General features: G+C 34.6%; 1 protein-coding gene across 4 annotated transcripts in view; it reads left to right on the top strand.

The window, feature by feature from the left end:
- Positions 1 to 19,245, top strand: part of TTC37 (tetratricopeptide repeat domain 37) — a 73,087-nt gene extending 53,842 nt beyond the window's left edge. For 3 of the 4 annotated variants that reach the window (XM_005871515.2, XM_005871516.2, XM_014543981.1), the window contains 7 exons: positions 1,486 to 1,614; positions 5,696 to 5,817; positions 7,671 to 7,829; positions 10,383 to 10,535; positions 14,616 to 14,746; positions 16,731 to 16,854; positions 18,504 to 19,245. In XM_005871515.2, the coding sequence (XP_005871577.1) occupies positions 1,486 to 1,614; positions 5,696 to 5,817; positions 7,671 to 7,829; positions 10,383 to 10,535; positions 14,616 to 14,746; positions 16,731 to 16,854; positions 18,504 to 18,578 (893 nt within the window). In that variant the 3' untranslated portion in view covers positions 18,579 to 19,245. Of the gene's footprint in view, positions 1 to 1,485; positions 1,615 to 5,695; positions 5,818 to 7,657; positions 7,830 to 10,382; positions 10,536 to 14,615; positions 14,747 to 16,730; positions 16,855 to 18,503 lie in introns of those variants that run through there. The other variant, XM_014543982.1, reaches the window with a different exon arrangement.
- The last annotated feature ends 2,226 nt before the right edge of the window (positions 19,246 to 21,471 follow it).

Genomic DNA, 21,471 nt, shown 5'->3' with positions numbered 1-21,471 from the left:
ATTTAAAGTATTTATATTATTACTTTGTTTCCAAGGGAATTTGAGTTGCCGATTATCTATGAAAGAGTTAATGAAAACAGCAATTCTTTTGAATTAAGATAGAAGAAATATCTAGCAACTAATGTCTATTTGCTCCACCAAAATCTAAATACTAGAAAGCCCTAAAGGAATCTGTTTTTCAGTATCTTAGTAAATCAATATTCAGAAATTGGGTCCATATCAGTTGGTAGTACTGTAAACCTGATAGCATGTTCAGTTGCCTTGTTTTATAGAAAAATGAGTCTGAAAGGAAAAGCTGCCACATAGTTAAGTGTCAGTGTTAGACCTAAACCCAAAGCTAATACTAAGCCACATTATAAATTCTAGGGAATGGTCCCCATTTCCTTATTCTGGAATTTGAATATGTCTTATGTTATTTAAAATAAGGTAGTTATCTGGGACAGAAATTATTTTGTAATATGGAGATATATAATTTTTTTGCAAAAGTTTTTCATCTGTATTAGACTTCTAATGTTTCTTGTACCATTAACAGTAACACTAATAATCTATAAATGAAATAGATATAGATTTCAGACATTTGATAGGAAACATGCTAAATGGGGCAGTTAGATATGAAAAAATATAAAATTGAAGCTAAAAATGTATGCTTAAATGACTGTATTGTTAACTAGCACCCCCTTGTGGAAAATTTAAATTATTTATTTGCTTTTCAAGAGTAGCAAGACTAAAATATTAACCACTGAATTGAACTGCAAAATGTTCTTTATAAAATAAAAAATTAAACAAATTTTAAAAACCTAAGTTCCTAGCTTCTTTTTTCACAACTACTTTTGTTATAAAGAGGAGTTTGTGCTCATAATCTCTTTCTAGGTATTATTACCTCCTTAACCTGCTTCTATCAGTCTTTCCCCTAATGCCATGAAGCTTCTATCAAGGTGTGGAGGAAGAAAGGAAAGATCAAATGAATGAAAAGATATATAATACTATAATTGCTTCCCTTGGAATGTTAAAGTGACTTTCATGCTTGGCTGTTAGAACATAGGTAAAATATAGTTGTCATGAGCTTTTATTTTGGCTCAAACTTTTCTTAAGAACTGAGAAATTGTTACCTTGCTTTACCTATGACTGAGCCTTTAAAACGGACTGATTGATGAAATTGCATGCTTGTATGAGACTTGTCCAATGAAAGTGACTATAATTGACCTTTCCACAGTAACATAGCAGTCTAGGCAACCGAACTATCCTTGGAAGAAAAGCTTAATAGGATATTTCTCATCCTCTGACATGTTTGATAACAATGGCAAATGTTGAAGGATGAATATAGTAATGCATCTTCTGAAAACAAGTATAATTTAATTTTAAGAAAATGGAATTTTTGTAGATAAAAATAATTTGTGTGTGTGTTTGTAAACTATCTTTTTTGGTATTTTTTTTTAGTAACATGTTAATATTAACAAGGCCTCTAACTCTATTTCCTATGTTTAGGTGATCCTGCTATCTGGGCTGGGCTAATGGCAGCTTGTTATGCTGATGATAAACTGGCTCTAGTGAACAACACTCAGCCAAAAAGGATGGATTTGTACTTGGCACTGTTATCTGCTGTTTCTGCTTCAAGTAAGTTTAAAACAGCATTTTGTAGTGATAAATTCAGGATAAAGTACTCAGAAGAATATCACCAATAGGTAGTGGGAAAAATTAGCTCTACACTAAAGGCTGTTATGGTCTTATCTAACAAAGTTTAAAATAAGCCTTGAAAAGATTAAATCATTTTTAAGAAGCAGAATTGCTTACAGGACAAAACTTAAGAACATTATAGTAATACAAAAATATCTAGCATTCAACAAGGTAAAATTTGCAATGGATAGTATCCAGTTAAAATTTAATAGGTATGCAAAGAAGCAGAAAAATACCACCCAGAATAAGGGGGAAAATCCATCAGTAGAAACATATATACAAATGACACATGATAAAAATCTCTTTAGAATGTAATGGATTACTTAAAGCATGTATAGTAACAATACCACAAAGGGCAAGAGGGGAAAAATAGAAGTATTTTGTTGTAAAATTTTTGTACTATCAGTAAAGTAGTGTAATATTATTTAAAGGTAAATTGTAACAGGTGAAAGATGAATACTCTAAACCTTAAAATAGACACTAAAAAAAACAGAGTTATAGCTAATAAACCACCAACGCAGATAAGCTGGAATAATAAAAAATCATCCAAAAGAAGAGGAAAAGGGAACAAAGAATAGATGGAGCAAATATAAAGCTCAGCGCACGAAATCACGCGGCCCCGCCTACCCGCACTCGTCTCCTAGTGAGTCTGGTTGTGGTCGTTCTGTGTTACGACGTGAAGACCACAGGCATTTTATGATATAGATAATAACACATTAGAGTTAAACCCAGCCATATTACTAATCAAATTCAATATAAATGGCCTAAATACCCCACTTAAAAGGCAGAGATTGACAAATTGTATAAAAAAGCAGGAGCCAACTACTGCCAAAAAGAAACATATAGACAAAATATAAATCTGTGTTTAATATGAAGGTAAAAAGAGCCTAAAAAGTAAAAGGATGGAAAAAAATACATGCACCGTGCCAACACTAATCAAAAGAAAGTTGGAGTGGCCATGTTAATTTCGGACAAATTAGAATTCAGTGCAAAGAATATTTCAGTGATAACGAGGGTCATTTCACAATGGAATCAGTTCATCAAGAGGACGTAACAAGATAGGTCTACCTCCTTTCATTGCACTTTGGTTTATAGTACTTGCAGATACTGTGTTCTTTTCAAATGGAAGGTTCGAAGCAACCCTGTGTTGAGCAAGTCTTTCTGCACCATTTTTCCAACAGCATTTGCTCACTTCATGTCTCTGTCACATTTTGGTAATTCTCACAACATTTCAAACTTTTTCATTATAACTATATGTGTTGGTGATCTGTGATACTGTAATTGTTTTGTTTTGTGGCACCGCCAACCACACCCATATAAGATGACAAACTTAATAAATGTTGTATGTGTTCTGACTGCTCCACCGGCTCTCCATTTCCCCATCTCTCTCCTGAAATAAATATTGAAATTAGACTATTAATAACCCTACAATGGCCTCTAAGTGTTAAGTGAAAGGAAGAGTCAATCAATGTGACAAACTTTATTATTGTCTTATTTTAAGAAATTGTCACAGCCACCCTAATCTTTAACAACCACCATTCTGATCTGTCAGTAGTCATCAATATTGAGGCAAGACCTCTACCAGCAAAAAGATTACAACTCACTGAAGGCTCAGAAGCTGATTAGCAGTTTTAGAAAAAGGTATTTTTTAATTAATGTATGTACATTGTTTTTTTAGACATAATGCTATTGCACACTTAATAGACTACACTATAGTATATACGTAACTTTTATATTCATTGGGAAACCAGAAAATTTATGTGACTCACTTTATTGTAGTAGTTTGTAAATGAACCCGCAATATCTCTGAGAATGCCTGTAGTAAACATTTAGGCACTGATTAACAGAACTTTAAAAGACATAAAATATGCATGGTATTTCATAGTAAGATAGTAAAAAAAAATTTTTTTTTGAAAAAAAAATGCATGGAGCAGAAACTTACAAGTAGAACCAAAAGGAGAGATAGACAAATCCACAATTATAGTTAAAAGTTTCAACACTGTCTTGATAATTGATAGAACAATTGGACAGAAAAATCAGTAAAGACATAATAAAGACTTGAACAAGACTGTCAACTAATTTTACTTAACTGGTGTTTGTAAAACACTTCTAACCACAGTAGAATGCATATTGTTGTCAATTGTACAAAGAATATTTATCCAAATATATGATATTATGGGCCAGGAAACAGATGTAAATAATTGAAAAGGATTCAGATCTTACAAAGTATATTATTTAATACAATGAAATTAAATTGGACATCAGTAACAAAACATATCTGGAAAATTACCAAATAGTAAGAAACTAACATACTTCTAAATAATCTAGGTCAAAGAATAAATCAGAAGGGAAATTAGAAAATGCTTTGAATTGAATGAAAATTTAAAAACAGCGTATCAAAATTCTACAATGCTACTAAAGCACTATTTTTAGGGAAATTTATAACATTACATGACTACATTGTAAAATAAGAAAGGCTTCTAATCAGTGACCTCACATTTACCTTAAGAAACTAGAAAAGGGAAGAGAAAATTAATCCCAAAGTAAGCAGACAAAAAGAAATAATGAAGAGCAGAAATCAATGAAATAAAAACAGAAAATCAACAGAAGCAAAAATTAGGTCTTTGAGAAGATCAATATAATTGATAAACCTCTAGGCAGACATCAGGAAAAAAAAAAAGATACTACCAATGTCAGGAATGAAAGGGTACATTACTATAGCCATTAAAAGGCTTATGAACAACTTTATGCCATTAAATTTGGCAACTTAGATGAAATAGACAAATTCCCTAAAAGACACAAAGCTTACTAAAGAAGAGATAAACTGTATAGCTTTATCCTATATAATAAAAGGCTAATAGGCAAATTGTCCCCTTGACCAGGAGTTCGACCAGGGGGTGGGGCCAGCCAGACTCCACCTATGCACGAATTTGTGCACCAGGCCTCTAGTATCTGATAAAGACACTGAATTTATAGTTAAAAAATCCTCTCACAAAGAAAACTCCAGGACCACTAATGAATTCTACCAAACATTTAAGGAAGAAGTAATACCAGAAAGTTGAATGGTAACACTTTCTAACTTCTGAGACAAAATTACCATGATAGCAAACCGGACAAAGACATTACATCATGATCAAGGGCAGTTTGTCTTAGGAATGCAATGTTGCTTTGACATTTGAGAATGAATGTCATTTACTATGTTAACAATTGTGAAGGATGCTAAACCAGTGGTTCTCAACCTTCCTAATGCCACGACCCTTTAATACAGTTCCTCATGTTGTGGTGACCCCCAATTTCATTGTTAAAAATGGAACATAATTAAAGCATAGTGATTAATCACAAAAACAATATGTAATTATATATGTGTTTTCCGATGGTCTTAGGTGACCCCTGTGAAAGGGTCATTCGACCCCAAAAGGGGTTGCGACCCACAGGTTGAGAACCACTGTGCTACACAAAGAGTATATGCTTTTTTATTTTGTAAGAAATTTTAGAATATGCAAACTGATCTATTTTGACTGAAAATGATTAGTGGTTGTTTATGGACATAAAGTAAAAGGAGTAATGTCAGTTGGGGGCAGAAGTGATTAAAAAGGGACAGAAGGAGACTTTTGGTCATGAGTATGTTCATTGTCTTGACTGTGTGATGGTTCACAGATGTTTACTTATGTTAAAACTCATCAAATTGTACAATTTGAATATGTGCATATGTGCAACTTATTGTATGTCAGTTATATTGCAGTCTTTAATTTTTTCAATGAATTATTTTTACTTTTACTATGGATGTAGTGATTTTTAATATGTCACAAGTATGTGAGGTCTTATGTTATCACAAATATTCCTACCATGAAACTTTTCAGAAACCTATTTCATAATAGGATAGTCTATGGTATTCCAGTGGTTCATGTAAGTTTAAAAAATTTACCTAAGTCTTATTGTGATCCTTATTAGCAACTATTTACTTCTCTGTGAACACATTATAAATTGCAGAAAACGTAACAATGACATTTTTTGTTTATAGTTAAAGACAAAGAATTCTTCGAAAGTTACAACGAATCTCTGGAAAAGTGGTCTCTCTCCCAAGCTGTCACAGGCCTAGTAGACACAGGAAGAATATCAGAAGCTGAAGCCCTTTGCACAAAGGTATTGTTATGGAATTGACCATTGAGTTTTATAGATTCTTATCCTATTTGGAAAATAACTTCAGATAGAGTGCATGCTATTTAAAGAGCACACGGTAGTGTGGTGGTGGTAGTGGTGCTGGTGGTGGTGGTAGTGGTGATGTGATGATAATCATGATGATAGCCCCTAACATTTATTATTGATAGCACCCAACATTTATTGAGTATTTACCACAAGCCAGTCACTACATTTAGTAGTTTGTATTTGAATTTCACAACAATCCTATGGCAAAGGTATTTATAATTATCCCCATTTTTACAAATGGAAAAAATAGGGCTCAGAGAGGAATTTGCACAGAAGCTCACAGCTACAAATTGATGGAGTTGCCGTTTGAACTCGCATTTGTTTGACTCTAGGATCCAAGCTCTTAATAGATTTTTTTCCTTGGTACCTTTAGGGGGGCAATATTTTTATTTTATTTCTGCTTACTCTTTTCAGAGTGTAGTTTTTACATTCCTGAATAATAGGCTCTGTGAGTAAATTCTTAGCACCGTACCTAGCACATAGTAAGGGCTCAATAAATAATTACTGAATGAATAGATCAGTTTTATACATCTACTCAGAAATAATATAATGGGTTAGGAGAGTTTTAAGCATCACTTTTCCTGAAAATGTTATGTTTCATAAATGTTTACCAGGGAGATTGTGTTGTCTTCCTAGAAATTTTTTTGAAAGAGCAATATAAATTTTTCAGAGAAAGAAGAATGGGTCTTTGAAGACCTCTTTGGCCCTTGAATTCTCTGAAAAGCAGAATAATAAATTTTTTCTTTTACTTAAGAAATTCCATCTCTGTTCAGTACAGGTTAGTATTTTATAGTGAGAGTTTAATAATCATAAATTGACAGTTGGCTATGCTATATCTGACAGAATAAGAAGTACTTTTATGAACCTTTCCTGTCATTTTGTTGTTCCAGTCTCTTACTTAGAAAAAAAAAGCAATCAAGTACATTTTAGAAATAAATACATTTAAGACTATGACCTAATTAGTAAAAAAATAAAATAAAAAATAGAAAGAAACATGTTACTGAGAGACAAGCTATAAAGGAAGAAATATTTAATACAATAGTGGAAGGATTTTGGTAGAGAACTTTCTTTAAGTTCTTCCATATGTATATATGGAAGGAGATACATATACATGTATTCAACACACTTATGTATGTATGCGCATGCTTGGTAAATTGGTAAATGGGTCATTTCTCTTACTCCCAATGTGTATGAAGTCTGTGCCTGATGGAAGGACATGCAATGAATACCTAGAGGTTCAAGAAGATAAAAAATTATACCTCTTTCTTTTTTACATAGGATTGTTTTTTCCACTGAGCCAAACCGGTCAGGGCACATAGGATTGTTTTTTCCAGTAAGGTGTAGTGTTAGCCTTCACTGTTAATTTTATATATTCTTAGTTCTGTCATTTACATTCAGAACTTAAAGTTCTTAGGAATACTAATTTTGGATTTGTTGCTGTAAGACTTTAAAGCTTTCTTAATTGTTGATTATAAGTTTTCTTAATTTAAAATTTATCACTTGAGAATAAACCAAGTGAAGGTAACATAAATCTATAATACATGACTTATAAATTATAATAATGGCATTATAGATTTTAAAGATTATTTATATGTAGAGTTTGATATTCCCAAGATGTTCAGTGTTTTATTTATTTTACTTTTTCAGTTATTTATAATTTTAATAAGAAAAGGTCAAATTTAGATTCCCCCCCCCCCACCAACATGGGGAATAGCTTAATTGCCTGTTACATTTAACATTTAACCTATTTTAACCTATTTTATGTATTTCTATCTGGGGTTTACATTTAGAATTTAAAAAGTAACCCTGATCAGCCAGCTGTTATCTTACTTTTGAGACAAGTGCAGTGTAAACCACTCCTGGAATCACAAAAGCCTCTCCCTGATGCTGTCCTTGAAGAGCTGCAAAAAACTGTTATGTCCAACTCAACCTCCGTTCCAGCATGGCAGGTACATCCTCTCCTTTCTTACAATGATCGCTGAATTAAAATACTCTGAATTAGCTGAGGTCAGGGATATGCTCCATTTTTATTTGTCTTGCCTTTGAACTCACCATAAATTTCTCATTTTCAAGACTTAAAGGGTCCTGTGATTAAAGGAACTAAGGAAGTTGAATACTAATTTTGGATCTGTTGCTATAAGACTTTAAAGCTTTCTTAATTGTTGATTATAAGTTTTCTTAATTTAAAATAATGCTGAAAATACTATCTTTTGCATGGGGTTGATGTAAGAGAGTTAAAGAAGTATTACAAACATTTTCACAATGTTACTATAATGATGTTTAATTTCCTTAGCTACTTTACAGTTCACTCATGTCCAAGATTTCAGTGGTAATTTAGTGCTTTTAGAAATAGTTATTTTCAGGAATGATGTCTGGATCAACAGATTGTCTGCCCTTTTAGCTGACTCTGGTTATCCACAATGACAAATACACAATGATGAGTATGTGCTTTATTCTTAATGATTTTAAAATATAAAAAGCACATAATTACTTTATTCAATTGATTATATTTCCCTCTGCATCCCAGAGGAAGTTTCAAAGGGCTTTTTAATGTAGATTTTATAGAAGTTTATTTTACTACAATAGTTTTATATTCCAATCTTTCATTATATGAACTTTTTCTTGTCCCTGCTTAAAAAGATTATCTAATGGCATTTTTTATGCTAGCTAAGTCTCCTCTTTAATCCTTGAAGAAAAATGGTGCTTCTTTTCTTCTCTTAGAGTAAGCTTGCCATGTGAGAGTTAAGATACTTTAATTAAGGTCAACTGGATATTGATGACCTCACTCATATTCTTTCTCAAAGGTAAAAATACCTTGTCAAATAAAGAGATAGTGTGTGTGTGTTATCATATAATTCACAAAGAATGAAGTGTAAACAATATTTAAGATACCACTCATTACATTTTTACATATGTATACCTTTTTTGTTGTTGTTGTTCCTCACCGGAGGGTATTTTTCCATTGATTTTTAGAGAGAGAGTGGAAGAGAGGGAGAAAGAGATAGAAACTTCTATGTTAGAGAGAAACATTAATTAGTTGCCTCCCACATGGCCCTGGGCGATTGAGCCTGCAACCAAGGTTCATGCCCTTGACTGGAATCAAACCCAAGACTCTTCAGTCGGTGGGCTGACACTCTATTCACTGAGCCAAACCGGCTAGGGCTGTCCTACCTATATCAAGATACAGAGCATTTCCATCAACCTGCCTGCCTCTCCCATGCCTCACCTTTGGTTTCCCCCATTTCAAAGCAAGAGGAGGGCCTACTATTCTAGCACTTCTATCTAGTTTTGTCTGTTTTTGAATTTCATATAAATGGAACATTCTTTTGTATATGGTTACTTTCATTCAACATCATATTTAGGAGATTAATTTAGTTGTTCATGTGGCTATAGGTTTTTTTTATTTCATTTTATAAATATAATATATATTCCTTTTACTGTTGACATTTGGATTATTTGCAACTTTTGGCTATTCTGATTAATACTGGCTGTGTCCATCCTTGGATGCATCTTTTGTTGAGTCATAGGGTATATGTTCCTTTTACATATTGCTGGGGTCAATTTGTTAATACATTTGTTTAGAATTTTTGTGCTTCTATTCATGAGAGTGTTTGCCTTATAATTTTTCATTCTCTTAAAGTTCTTGCAAATATGTATTCTGAAGTTATTGAGTATAGTCTTCTAAATATTTCATTTAATCAAGCTGGTTCATTATATTTAAACTAGAGGCCCAGTACATGGATTTGTGTACCGGTGGGGTCCCTCAGCCTGGCCTGTGGGGATCAGGCCGAAACCGGCTCTCTGACAATCCCCCTAGGGGTCCCGGATAGCGAGAGGGTGCAGGCCGGTCAAGGGACCCCACTGGTGCACAATCGGGGCCTGGGAGGGACCCGTCTTGCCCGGTCCTGATCAGGGCCAATCTGGGCCGGCTGGCCAGGTAGGGACTGCGGGAGGTTGGCTGGCTGGGGAGGGACCGCGGGAGGGCTCCAGGGCATGTCCGGCTAGTCTCACCCAGCCCTGATTGGCCGGACCCCAGCAGCAACCTAACCTACTGGTCGGAGCGTCTGCCCCCTGGTGGTCAGAGCGCATCATAGCGACTGGTCGAACAATCTAACAGTTGGACACTTAGCATATTAGGCTTTTATTATGTAAGATATTCTATACCCTTACTAATTTTTGTCTTTTAAAAAAAATCATTGTTGAGATAGGTGTGTTCAAATCTCCAACTGTGATTAAGGATTTGTCTATTTTTCCTTTTATTTCTGTCAATTTTTGTTTCATAAATTCTGTGTTATTAGGTGTATACAAATGTAGGAGTGTTATTTCTTCCTGTTGAATGCTGTTCCCTCTCTTAACCTGGGATTTTTGGTTTTTGGGCACAAAACTTACCAATAATTTTTAAAAAGTAACTTCATCAAAGTTTATTGAATTTGTTGAAAGTAGAATATCACATTGTGTACTAAACTAAAACCCTGTGGGTGCTTCTTTTTTCTATTTCTCAGTGGTTGGCGCACATATATCAGTCTCAAGGAATGATGAGTGCTGCAGAGATGTGTTATAGGAAGAGTCTACAAGTCGCATCCCAGCAGGGCAGTTGGAGTGGGAAGCTGTCGAGTCTGTTGAGGCTAGCACTGCTCGCATTAGAAGTCTGCATGGTAAGGCCTTATTGTAATTGTGATCATGAAAATTGATTCTTTTATTTTTCTTTCAGGTGAAAGCTTTTTCTATAGTGATATCCTAGTGAGTTCCTGTTGTTTCATTGCCTTCTAGTGTGGTCTCCTGATAAACTTTGTATTTGGGTTCTTGGTGGCCATAAGAGTAACATAAACCCCATAGACTCTAGCCAAACCTTCTCAGTGTTTGGAGAAAAAAAACAAAGATTCCAATTTTAAGTTGGCTTATGGTAGAATATACATTTTTGTTCTTGGTGATTTAAGTTAGAATTAACCCAGTCACTCATATGTGGCAAAGATGCCAATAATTAACATTTTCACTCATTTCTCGGTTCAATTTGACATTCTGTAAAAGGGATATCTGGTAATTTTTGACTTGACATCCTATTTTAGGCTTATTAATCTAAAAGTATTATATGCTAACGTGGAAAACTCTTCAAGATAAGTGTTTACATTGATGTGTGGGGATGCAAACTGCAAAACAAGGTGTCTGGTATTTTATTTGGGTGTGGTATATATTTTTAAGAGTATATATCTCTGCATTTTGTGTATGTGTGTACATATTTTTATATAAAAGATATAAAAGTTACTTTGAATAATATAGCACTGGGGGGTCTTTAAGGAATGGTAGAGGATTTATTTTTTATTTCCTTTGATAGTGTTTGAATTTTTTCTCATATGCATGTTACTTCTGTAATTAAAAGGTAAACTGTCATTTTTGTTTTGTTTTAAAAGATTAGAAGAAATTGTCATAGACAGGCCTGAATTCACTCATACTTTCACAATAGTAATCCACTGTCAATATTGTTTACTTGTTTTAACCAGACAATTGGCAAAGAAATATAAGAATTAGGACATTTTTAGCTTTGGTGCTATCGAGCAGATTTGGGGGTTCCTTAGGTCAGGGGACATGTTTTGGTCATCTTTGCCACCTTGCTTTACCACTCTGCCTTGTACCCAAAAGCTCCTCAATAAATGGTTTTTGAATAAATGCACAAGTAATAATGGTAGTCAATTTGAGGTGATTTGGGTGGAAAGAAATCCTGGTTAATGGTAATTGTATACCACTAAATGTTTTGTTTGTCCCATGTTTATATTTAACAAAGGTCTTTGTGACGTCGGTAGCTGGTGAGCTGTGGAAGCCACACAGCACCTATAAATGCTCTTGAATATGTGAACTGGAGAAGTATATATTCTTTAGTCTAACATTATTTAGTTAACAAATTATTTAGTGGTTTGCTTGTTTTATTTGTTTGTTCTGATGCTTGGAAATTAAATCTGACCTGGAATAAAACAATAACAGCAAACATATCTAGCACTTAGCTTGTGCTTGACACTGTTATAGTGTGTTATAGTGCTTCACACATATTAACTAACTTAATAAGCACAATAACCCTATTTTACAGATGGGGAAATTAGCTTGCAGTTTGTTATAACCTTATATGCCTGCCCTAACCCCCAACTACCACCACAAAAGTGCTTTTTCTAAAAACCTGGCTCCTGGTTTTCACTACCTGTGAAACAGCCAAGTAAGCTGTTTAGAGACTGCCCCCTTCACTTTTTTGTTTTTGTAATAGTGGAGATAACTGCTTTGCTTTCTTATAGAGTTGTTATGAATATCAAATAACATAACATTTACAAATGTATTTGTGAACCTTAAGGCACTATCTAAATCAAGCACACCACTAAATAATTTTTATTAATTAACAAAAAATAAGTGAGACTAAAAGAGTATAAGTTATACCAGTAAGATTAGACACCCAACAATTATTATAAGGAGATGCCATATTTCTATAGTGGCTAGATGGCAGTGTGCAGAAGAGGGGTATATTAAAATTAGACTGTTTTAAAAGAGCCTACTGTATGTGTGGTAATATGAATAGAATATTAAACCGAAAGCTGTAGACTAGAAGATTGCAGCTGGAGAAGGATTGTGAAGACATTTCCTTAGAGTCCCGATGCCTTCACCATCTTCCCTCTGGCACATTTCCACACAGAAATGCCCACCAAGACGAGGAAGGAAGGGTTGTCAGAGAGAGGGAGGCCTTGGTGTGTGACCTTTGAGGTCCTGGAGGCACATGTCTCAACGCACATGGACAGGTATCTGACCCCTTCCTCAGAAGCCATGGCTCTCCATCTGCTGTGGTAGCACCGAGAAAAAGAGTTGCTTGTGTTTTGGGAAGTGACTGCAAGCTTCTGGGAGAGAGTGAACGGCAGTGAGTGAATCCCAGAGGTGGGAAGGAGCATATGTTCAGGTACAGGATGGAGGCAGTGCAGGAGCAGCATGGGACCAGCTGTGCTCCTGGCGTTTCTCAGAGCCAGGAATGAGTGATGCCAAGGATGAGAGTAGAGTGGAGTTCTCTTCGATCCTGTCCAGTAGGGCCACCTAGAGGAGTGATGAGATCTCAGGAGAAAGGAAGCTAGAGGTTTCCAGATTGTAAAGATGTGAAAAGATTAAGTGGAATAACATACATTCACCCAAGTCAGAGGAACTTCAGATTAGCAGGACTGTTTCGTGGGTGTGTGTCCTGTGCAGTTGCACAGGGCTCCACACTTGGTTTAATTTTAATGTGCTACAGTTGCCTTCTTGAAAATCTTAACCATTTCTTAACAAAAGGCCCTGCTTTTTTATTTTGCACTGGGCCCCAGAGGTTACATAACTGTCCTGCAGGTAAGAAACTACTCATGAAGTTGGGAATCTCTGATAAAGCCAAGAAAGTCTGGATGAGAAAAGGCTTTAATTATTTGTTAGGTCTAGAGAGCTAAACATCTTACAATGGCACCAGTCAAATGCAGACTTCTGGTATTTTAGTATATGGGCCTGAAACCACAATTAGCAAGAAAAGGTGGGAGCTTTGGGAAGACAAACAAGCAATCTTCTGCTGCCTGTAACCATATCCTAGCTGGGCGCTGAGGAAATGGGAGTTGGGTGCAAATATTACCTTTACTAGTAAATGAAGATTGAAGTATTGAAAGGAAGAGGACATTCTAATTATGACCGTGTTTATAAATCAATGTAAGAAAAATGGCTGTAGGAATTATGGGGCCTACTGAAATTTATATCTAGGAACAGAGGAAAAATCTTCCTTATATAATAAATTCTAAAGACATAATGGGAGACAAGAATAAATGCATTCTAATCACATTGTTTAGCATACCAGTTACCTTATATAATAACCTTTGGGCTAACTTTACAGAATACTTTATATGCGGTCTTGGAATGTATAGGGTGTATTATAAAAGTAGCCAGTGAATTTGTGTTTTTTGTTTAAAAAATATATTCAGAATAATTACATTAGTATGGGTTTTGACATTTTTTTTGTCAGGTGTGCCCAAAGTCTCATTGCTCCTGCCTTTATAGATAATGCCTCACAACCTCTGTTCTTTATTTTCAAATTCATTATCTTTATAGCTTCCTCTTAATTACACAGATTACTATTGCCTACACTACCTTCGAAGTTTATTGCTCTTTTTCTTTTATCATTTAGTTTCTTAAATGGATTATGCATTGACTCATTATTTTAACTTTATTAAAATGTGTATTCTAGCTACCTGTAATTATGAAATCTTGGTTACAATTTGAGTTTTTTAATGAAAGTTTTTAAATGCATTTTTCTTCTTGCATAATTCAGTAGTGTGTTCAAGTATTTCATTTCAGCCTTTCCTCTCGCCTTAGATAATTTTTGAAATGTGGAACTTTATATTTATCACTTGTTAAATTTAGCTTTATATTTATCACTTGTATATTTGTTGACCATAGACTTAGTAAGTGATAGATTTTATTCACCTATATAATACAATAGTGCATTTTCTTTTAACAAATATTTTAGCATTTTTAAGTGATATCTCCTGGTTGAAACTTTCCTTTATTCCACTCTACTCTGTTATGTGGCTCCTTTAAGGGCAGGATCAGATCTCAATCGTTTTGTAGAATTATGCTCCCTATAGCATTTACATGGCAACTTGGACAAATAGGCATTCAATAAGTGAGAGTTGAGTTGTATTCGTTTAAGGTAAACATGTCAAAAGCTTTGATTTGATATTTGTTTTTTATTTTTACAGGCCAACATTTCAAATGATCACTGGCCATCCTTGGTTCAGGAAGCTACAACTGAGACCTTGAAGCTTTGCTTTTGTCCACTGGCTATCCTTTTACAAGCTTTGTTACAGTTCAACCGCAAAATGGGGGCAAGGTGTGAAGAATCTTTGTTAACTTTTTTCCCTTGGAAATATTTCTTTACTTTTAATCCTGCTGGTCAGCAAAGAAAGATTTAGAATGAGTTTAACAACTTTGTCATTACTCATATATTTGCATCTACTTTAGAAAGGCTATTTCTAGTAACCCAATAAGGAAGAAAATAAAGCTTTACATTTGTTTTTTAAAAATAGTTTGGTACACAAATACAGAATATGAGATTTGGCATGACAGTATTTTCAAGTGAAGAAGGCCTGGGAATTTGCTCTTTACTGTCTTAGGTTGAGCCACTTGTGTAATGTGGATGCTAAAAAGAAACAAAACTGAAAAGACCCAAGTTCAAGGCTGATTGAGATAAGTTCTTGTAAGGCAATACACTATGAAAAAGGTAATACATATTGAAAAGGCAGAGACATAAATAATGTGAGTTTTATATCTAGAAAATTCAAAAGTTTCTCAGATTTAAAAAAATTAGCAATCTTTTTATTGGAGGGTGGGGATGGGGTCAGAAATAAATTTTTAAAAAGTTACTTAGCCCAGCCAGTGTGGCTCAGTGGTTGAGTGTCAACCCATGAACCAAGAGGTCCCTGGTTCGATTCCTTGTCAAGGCACAAGCCCAGGTTTCGGGCTCGTTTCCCAGTAGGAGGCATGCAGGAGGCAGCCAATCGATTTTTCTCTCATCAACATTTTCATCTCTCTATCCCTCTCCCTTCCTCTTTTTCTAAAAAAATCGATAAAAACATATTTTTAAAAAAAGAAAAGGTAACATTAAATAAAAAAGAAACTTCAAGGTGATATGGATGATAAATCAGGCAAGAATGTTTCAAAATACTAAGAATAGTATCTAGCTCTAATCGATATCACACATAACCCACGGCAGCCATAAGTAAAACCATGGTTTAGAAGCATACACTGTTGGCACAGAATAGGTAGTGTAGACATAGTGCTTAATGAATATAGATATATGGCAGAGACATTTAGCATCACAGAATAGGAGTGAAGGAAGAATTAAGACATGGCTAATCAGCAATTTCATCACCATTTATTAATATTTATTTATGGCCAATTTTTATATAACTGATTTTACTAAAAATGTTTTAGGCTAGAATTTAAGTTTCCTAATGAACTCCCTCTGATTGTGCTCAGTGTGGGTTACTTAGAGGGCCTTAACCCCCTTTGCCTCATAATATCTGTTAGTGCCTCTCATAATTTTTATCGCCACTAAAATCATCCCAGATAAACATACAGCCTAAGAAAACAGTGTGCTCACTATGTGGTTTCTATGTAAGAGCATCGTCAAGACAAATTCTTTAGCTCCTGCTTCAAACCAGTGCTACTTAGAAGATCCTCCTGTTCAGCGGTTCTCAGTTACCACTATTTATGTTGCTTCTACCAGTACAGAAGTCTTTGGAGTCATAGATGTTGGTAAATTAGGAAAGAAAAAAAACTAGAACACAGCTGTAAATCATTCTGTTATTATGTGAGTTCCCACATTGTACACATCCTGGAAAACATAAACTAAAAGCCCGATACTATACATTTAGGCTCTAGTATAGATGTTGAGTATTTTTTCTTATTCCACTCTACACTATATATGTATAATTTATTGATTTATTTTATCTTCTTCCTATTTTCAAAAAAGATTAGAGGTAGAGCACTCAGAAGTGCTCATAAAATAGGGACCTTTTCTTTATCCTATTTGGAAAGAGCCTTAATGGGAATAATAACAGCAATCTGCCTTATAAGGTTGTGAATATTAAATGTGACCATATTTGTAAAACACTAGGCATACATAGCACGTAATAAGCACTGTATAAATGTTAACCATTATTATTAACTTTATTGTCATAAGTATAAGAAATTCATAATTAGCACCAGGTCTACAAAAGAATAAAAAAGATAATGTGTGTGAGAGACTAGTATATGAAATATTTTATATTAATTTATATGCTTTGGACTAAATGTGAATATCTTTTTCCCAGAGAGACACGGCGACTTTTGGAGAGACTGGTGTATCAGCCTGGCTATCCCAAATCTATTGTATCAACTGCACGTTGGTACCTACTGAGGCACTTACATGCCAAAAATGATGGCGAGCTCATTGATGTAAGGCATTGATTTTATTCAGAATATAGCATCTTAGACCTTTGTTGGAAGAGGGGTGAGGGTTGCTGTCCTCTGCATTGCAGGATTTTGGCAGTAGCACTGTCCTCCTTCCTCTATCCAACTTGTGACAACCAAGATTGTCTTCTAGACATTGCAAGTATCCCTGAGCTGAAATTATCCCTGTCTGAGAACTACTGCTTTAACCTGTAGGAAGTATATCCTCCTCATGTGCGATGTAGCAGAAGAGAAGATAGACAGTTGTGCTCGGTGCTTGTTGTGGAATTTCTTGTGATTATTGCCGTGGAAGCAAATAGGTAGACAAGATTCATTCAGAAGTAGCAAAATTTAATGGCATATTCATACTATCTTTAGAAAAGTTATTTTACTACATCTTGTTTTTTCTATAAAATGCATGGAACAATTTCTGCTCTACTTCTTATGGGATGACTCTGGTATCTATGTAAACATATATGCATGTATCTAAAATTCTTTTTAAAAGTATAGTTTATATAATAAATACATGTATTGGGTTCAGATTCTCATAACTTCAGCCAGCAATTTTTAAAACATAATAAAAATTAATGAGAAGCTTATAAAAAATATCTACAGCATTTGAAATACTGTTTGCCTTTTAGTGAAACATATAATATTAAAGAAATATTAATGAAAACAATGTTAGGCAGAAAGCATTATAATCAAATATATTGCAAACCAGAAAGGAAGAACTTACATGAATCTTGGGAGACAGTTCACCATGCCTGGGTCCGTTGCATGTCTGAACATCCTATGAGCAGAGGGCCTGACTGCCCTTTGTTCCAGACTATCTTTTCAAGGGTGTATGTATAGTGACAGCCTTGGGAGACAGAGATGTGTCTCCATCCAGAGCAAAGGATAGGCCTGCTTGCTGCCTGCTATAAAAGACTCAAGTCTCCTAGGCTCAGGGTGCCCCTCTTGTAATACACCCCAGAATGTTTGGGGAAAATTATATGTGTCCATTCATGTCACCCCGTGAGACTTGGAGGGCAAGGAGAATAGATGCAAATATGTTGATGCTCATGTTGTTGGCTATACCATGAGTAATACCATGGAGGGCTAACTTGTTACCTTGTGAGTAGAGCAAATCTCGGTCTCTTCAGTGTTTGAAAATGAACAACCAAAAACTATTAATAGTAGAATGATCAACTGAAATTAAATCTTCTAGTTTGTGGAATTGCTAAAAATCATCGAAAGCTTCTTAACAGAACCTAGAACCTGGATCCTGGATCCTAAACTGTGGTTTTAAAGGAGAACAATGTCATTTGTACAGTTTTATGCATAAAATGGTCTTTGGGGGCTAAGCATTTAGAGGTGACAGTATTGTAAACAAAGCTGCCAAACATAACCTTTAATTTTATACAGTGCTCACAGTGGAACAATCAAAATATTGGCATCTGCACGAATTAAGCATTTGAATAAATTGTGCTTATCTCTGATCTTTGCTCTGGTTGAGCAGTTTGTTTCAGCAAATATGACTGAAAGATTGCACAGTCACATTTTTTGTATAATTTAATATTGCCTGCTACTCTTAGGCATATTTGGCTTCTATAAATCTAAATATAGATATTGTTAATGAACAAAATACTAATGTTCCTGTTTGTGATTTCCTACAGGTGCTGGTAAACAATGCCAAAACTCATGGAGATACAAGAGTACTGGACCTGAATCAAAAACTGTCCTCACAATAACAATGTATTTTTTATATAAAGCAAGCAAAGAAAAAGCTTTTAGAGTGAAACAATGAATCAATACTCTTCCCCAAAGCAACATTTTTTTAAAACTACGTGTTATTCATTGCTTTTTTTAAATCTAAAGATGTTTAAGTTCTTAAACTAGGGCTGTAATTTTCCACAAACTCTAATGTAACTTTAATCTGAAAAACAGCTTTGATTTTGAGAAGTCTGTAATAAGAGGAAAAAACCATGATTCCCTTAGTTATTCAACAGTTATTTGTAAAGCATTATTTTTTTCATTTTTGCATGATGCACAATAGGATTTTTTTGTGTGATCCCTTACAATAAAGCCTTAATAGTTGGTTTCTAAATTATATGCAAAAGCAAATTAGCACACTATAGAATTTAGTTTCTTTTATGAATTTTTAGAGTTCAGCTCATCATAAAATCCAAATAATTTTATGACCTATTTTACTAGTAGTTCACCTCAGAATTTGTTGATAAAGCATGATTAAATTGCTAATGGACATGTTTATATAATTCAAGACATTCAGGTGTATGCATTTCAAAAAAAATGAATGGAAAATTTTGGAATATAATGCTGACAATATTTAATTGATCATGTAATTCCTTCAATTATGAAAATACTTGAATTTTCTGAAATAAAAAATATAGTGTCTTATTTTCTTTATACTATCAATATCAGATATAATTTTTAAATTTCAAATTTTTGAGAGCACATTTACTTATTTTATTTCAATTTTTCAAAAAGCCATTTATATATTTTTGAAAAAATGATGTCACTTACTTTGAATTAGTGTTTTAAAAATGTTTTTAAACATTTACATATATTATTTATTGTACAAAAATGTGTGGTTGTATTTTATGTATGTAGTTTTTTCAAGCCAGCACCTTCACAATGTTACTTTGTGAGATAAGTTGATGATATTCTGTAATTAAATTTTACTTCAGAGGTTAATCTGTTGAACTACTTTTAATTTGATGAATTCCCAACTTTGGCTGAATATTCCATCATTCAGACCTGTGCAATTAGAATATTTAAGGATGGGGCCTAGGTCTCTGCATTTTAAGGGCATGCCTAAGAGATTCGTATGCCCATTCAGGTTTGTGCACCACTAGATTAATCCAATAATGATTCTCCCCTTTATTTCTTTTTTAAACAAGATTAGGCAACTTGCCATTCTTTCCCCATTTATTTCTTATCCTCACATGTGTCAAACTGATTCTGTGCTTTTAACAGCCTGTAGGCTTAGCCCAGTTGTGCTGCGAGATGCCAGTGCAGCCAGTGCCTGAGCCCTCCTGCTCTCAGGACAGCACTCAGCCTTTTTACCTCCGGAGCAGGCTGTTCTCATCTGCTTAAATGCCTGGGATTCAGTTCTAGGTCTCCATCCGCATCCTGGGGATCACTTCACAAGGTAACTTTACCTCTGGTGTGGAGTGGTTAGCCTTAGCTCCAGGCCTGTAGTCAAAGAGTAACTCTGTTTCCTAGTTCTGGCCTCCAGGGTCCTCAGATCCAGGTTTTCTAGAAGGCAAGACTGGAAAAAAAAACCTTATCAATCCTATCTCAGGTGATTCTTTTTGATATAGATGTACATACATCCTCTTCTTGTTTATTGCCTTCTTTTCAAATTATTGTCCAGTTACTATGAACCTTAAATCACTGTATAATTTTTACAGAGTTTACTTCATGTAGACCTATGCTAAGTGTTTTAAAATTGCCATTTAAACCTAGTTAGCAAAGGAGTGGTGCTAAACAGTATGCTTAAAGCAAAGGAAATTCCCAGTGAATCAGTGCTATTAGATTCTAGAAATTTTAAAAGTAGCTGAAATTTCCCTTCAGAGTTTATACATAAGCTTAATTAGAGAACTTACATTAAATCTTATTTCCTGAAGCACCAATATTTAGCATTTATATTATTTCATTGTTTTTGTTAGATTTTTTTTTTTTGAGAATTATAGTGCTTTTTCTGCTCATTTTTACCCTACCATTTGGCTATTACTGATTAGACGTTTATAGACTAGATGGCATCTGATAATCATTTTCTGTGGTAGAAATACAGTTCAGCTTATGAGTAAACTTTTGGAACACAATCTGGGATCATATCATATTTCTTAAGGTGTCTCTTGCATTAATTTCTGGTTAGGATAAAAATACAACCTTAGTTTAAAATGCTATACTCTTTCACTTTATAGAGTTGACAAACTTCCTTCAACTTGGTAATCTATATAGAACAGCATTGGACAGAAATACCCAAGTTACTGTACATTAAGGAAGTTAAAAGATGTACATTAAGGAATTAAAACAGTATGAAACATTAGGAAAATATTCACTGATAAGTAATATGTGGATATGAAATGATACATTATTTGGTTGTCCCATAGAAAGTTTGATGTCTGCTTTGGGGAAATTGTATAGGCACAACAAAAGGAAGCATAATTTATGTATCTGTCATTGTGACTTGCAGATCCATTTCAATTTTTGCACATTAAAAATGTGGAAGCGTCGTTTTGGCAGAGTAGACTCTTATCTCTCCAGGTCTTCCTTTCTCACACTTGATTGGCTGATGGGTGAAAACATCTCCGGCTCCCATGCTGCTTATTTCCAGGTGTAACAGCTGTTGGTTATAAACTGACCTTCACTTTGAAGGAGAAGGTTTTTTTGTATGTTTTTTACTTTAAAAAGATACAGTGCATATAAGATACAAGTACAATAATCTTCCCACATATATATCTATACTAATAAAAGGGTAATATGGTAATTAGACCGGGAGACCTGGACATCCTTCCAGACAAAGCCATGGTGGTGGGGCTGAGGCAGAGGCGGTTAGGGGCAATTAGGCCAGGAGCGGAGGGCAGTTGGGGGCAAGCAGGCCGGCGGGGGGTGGGA

The sequence above is a fragment of the Myotis brandtii genome, unplaced genomic scaffold (genome assembly GCF_000412655.1).
Source record: "Myotis brandtii unplaced genomic scaffold, ASM41265v1 scaffold344, whole genome shotgun sequence".
NCBI classification, from domain to species: domain Eukaryota; kingdom Metazoa; phylum Chordata; class Mammalia; order Chiroptera; family Vespertilionidae; genus Myotis; species Myotis brandtii.
The sequence above is the reverse complement of the archived record's forward strand: the minus strand, read 5'-3'. Positions and strand labels throughout refer to the sequence as shown.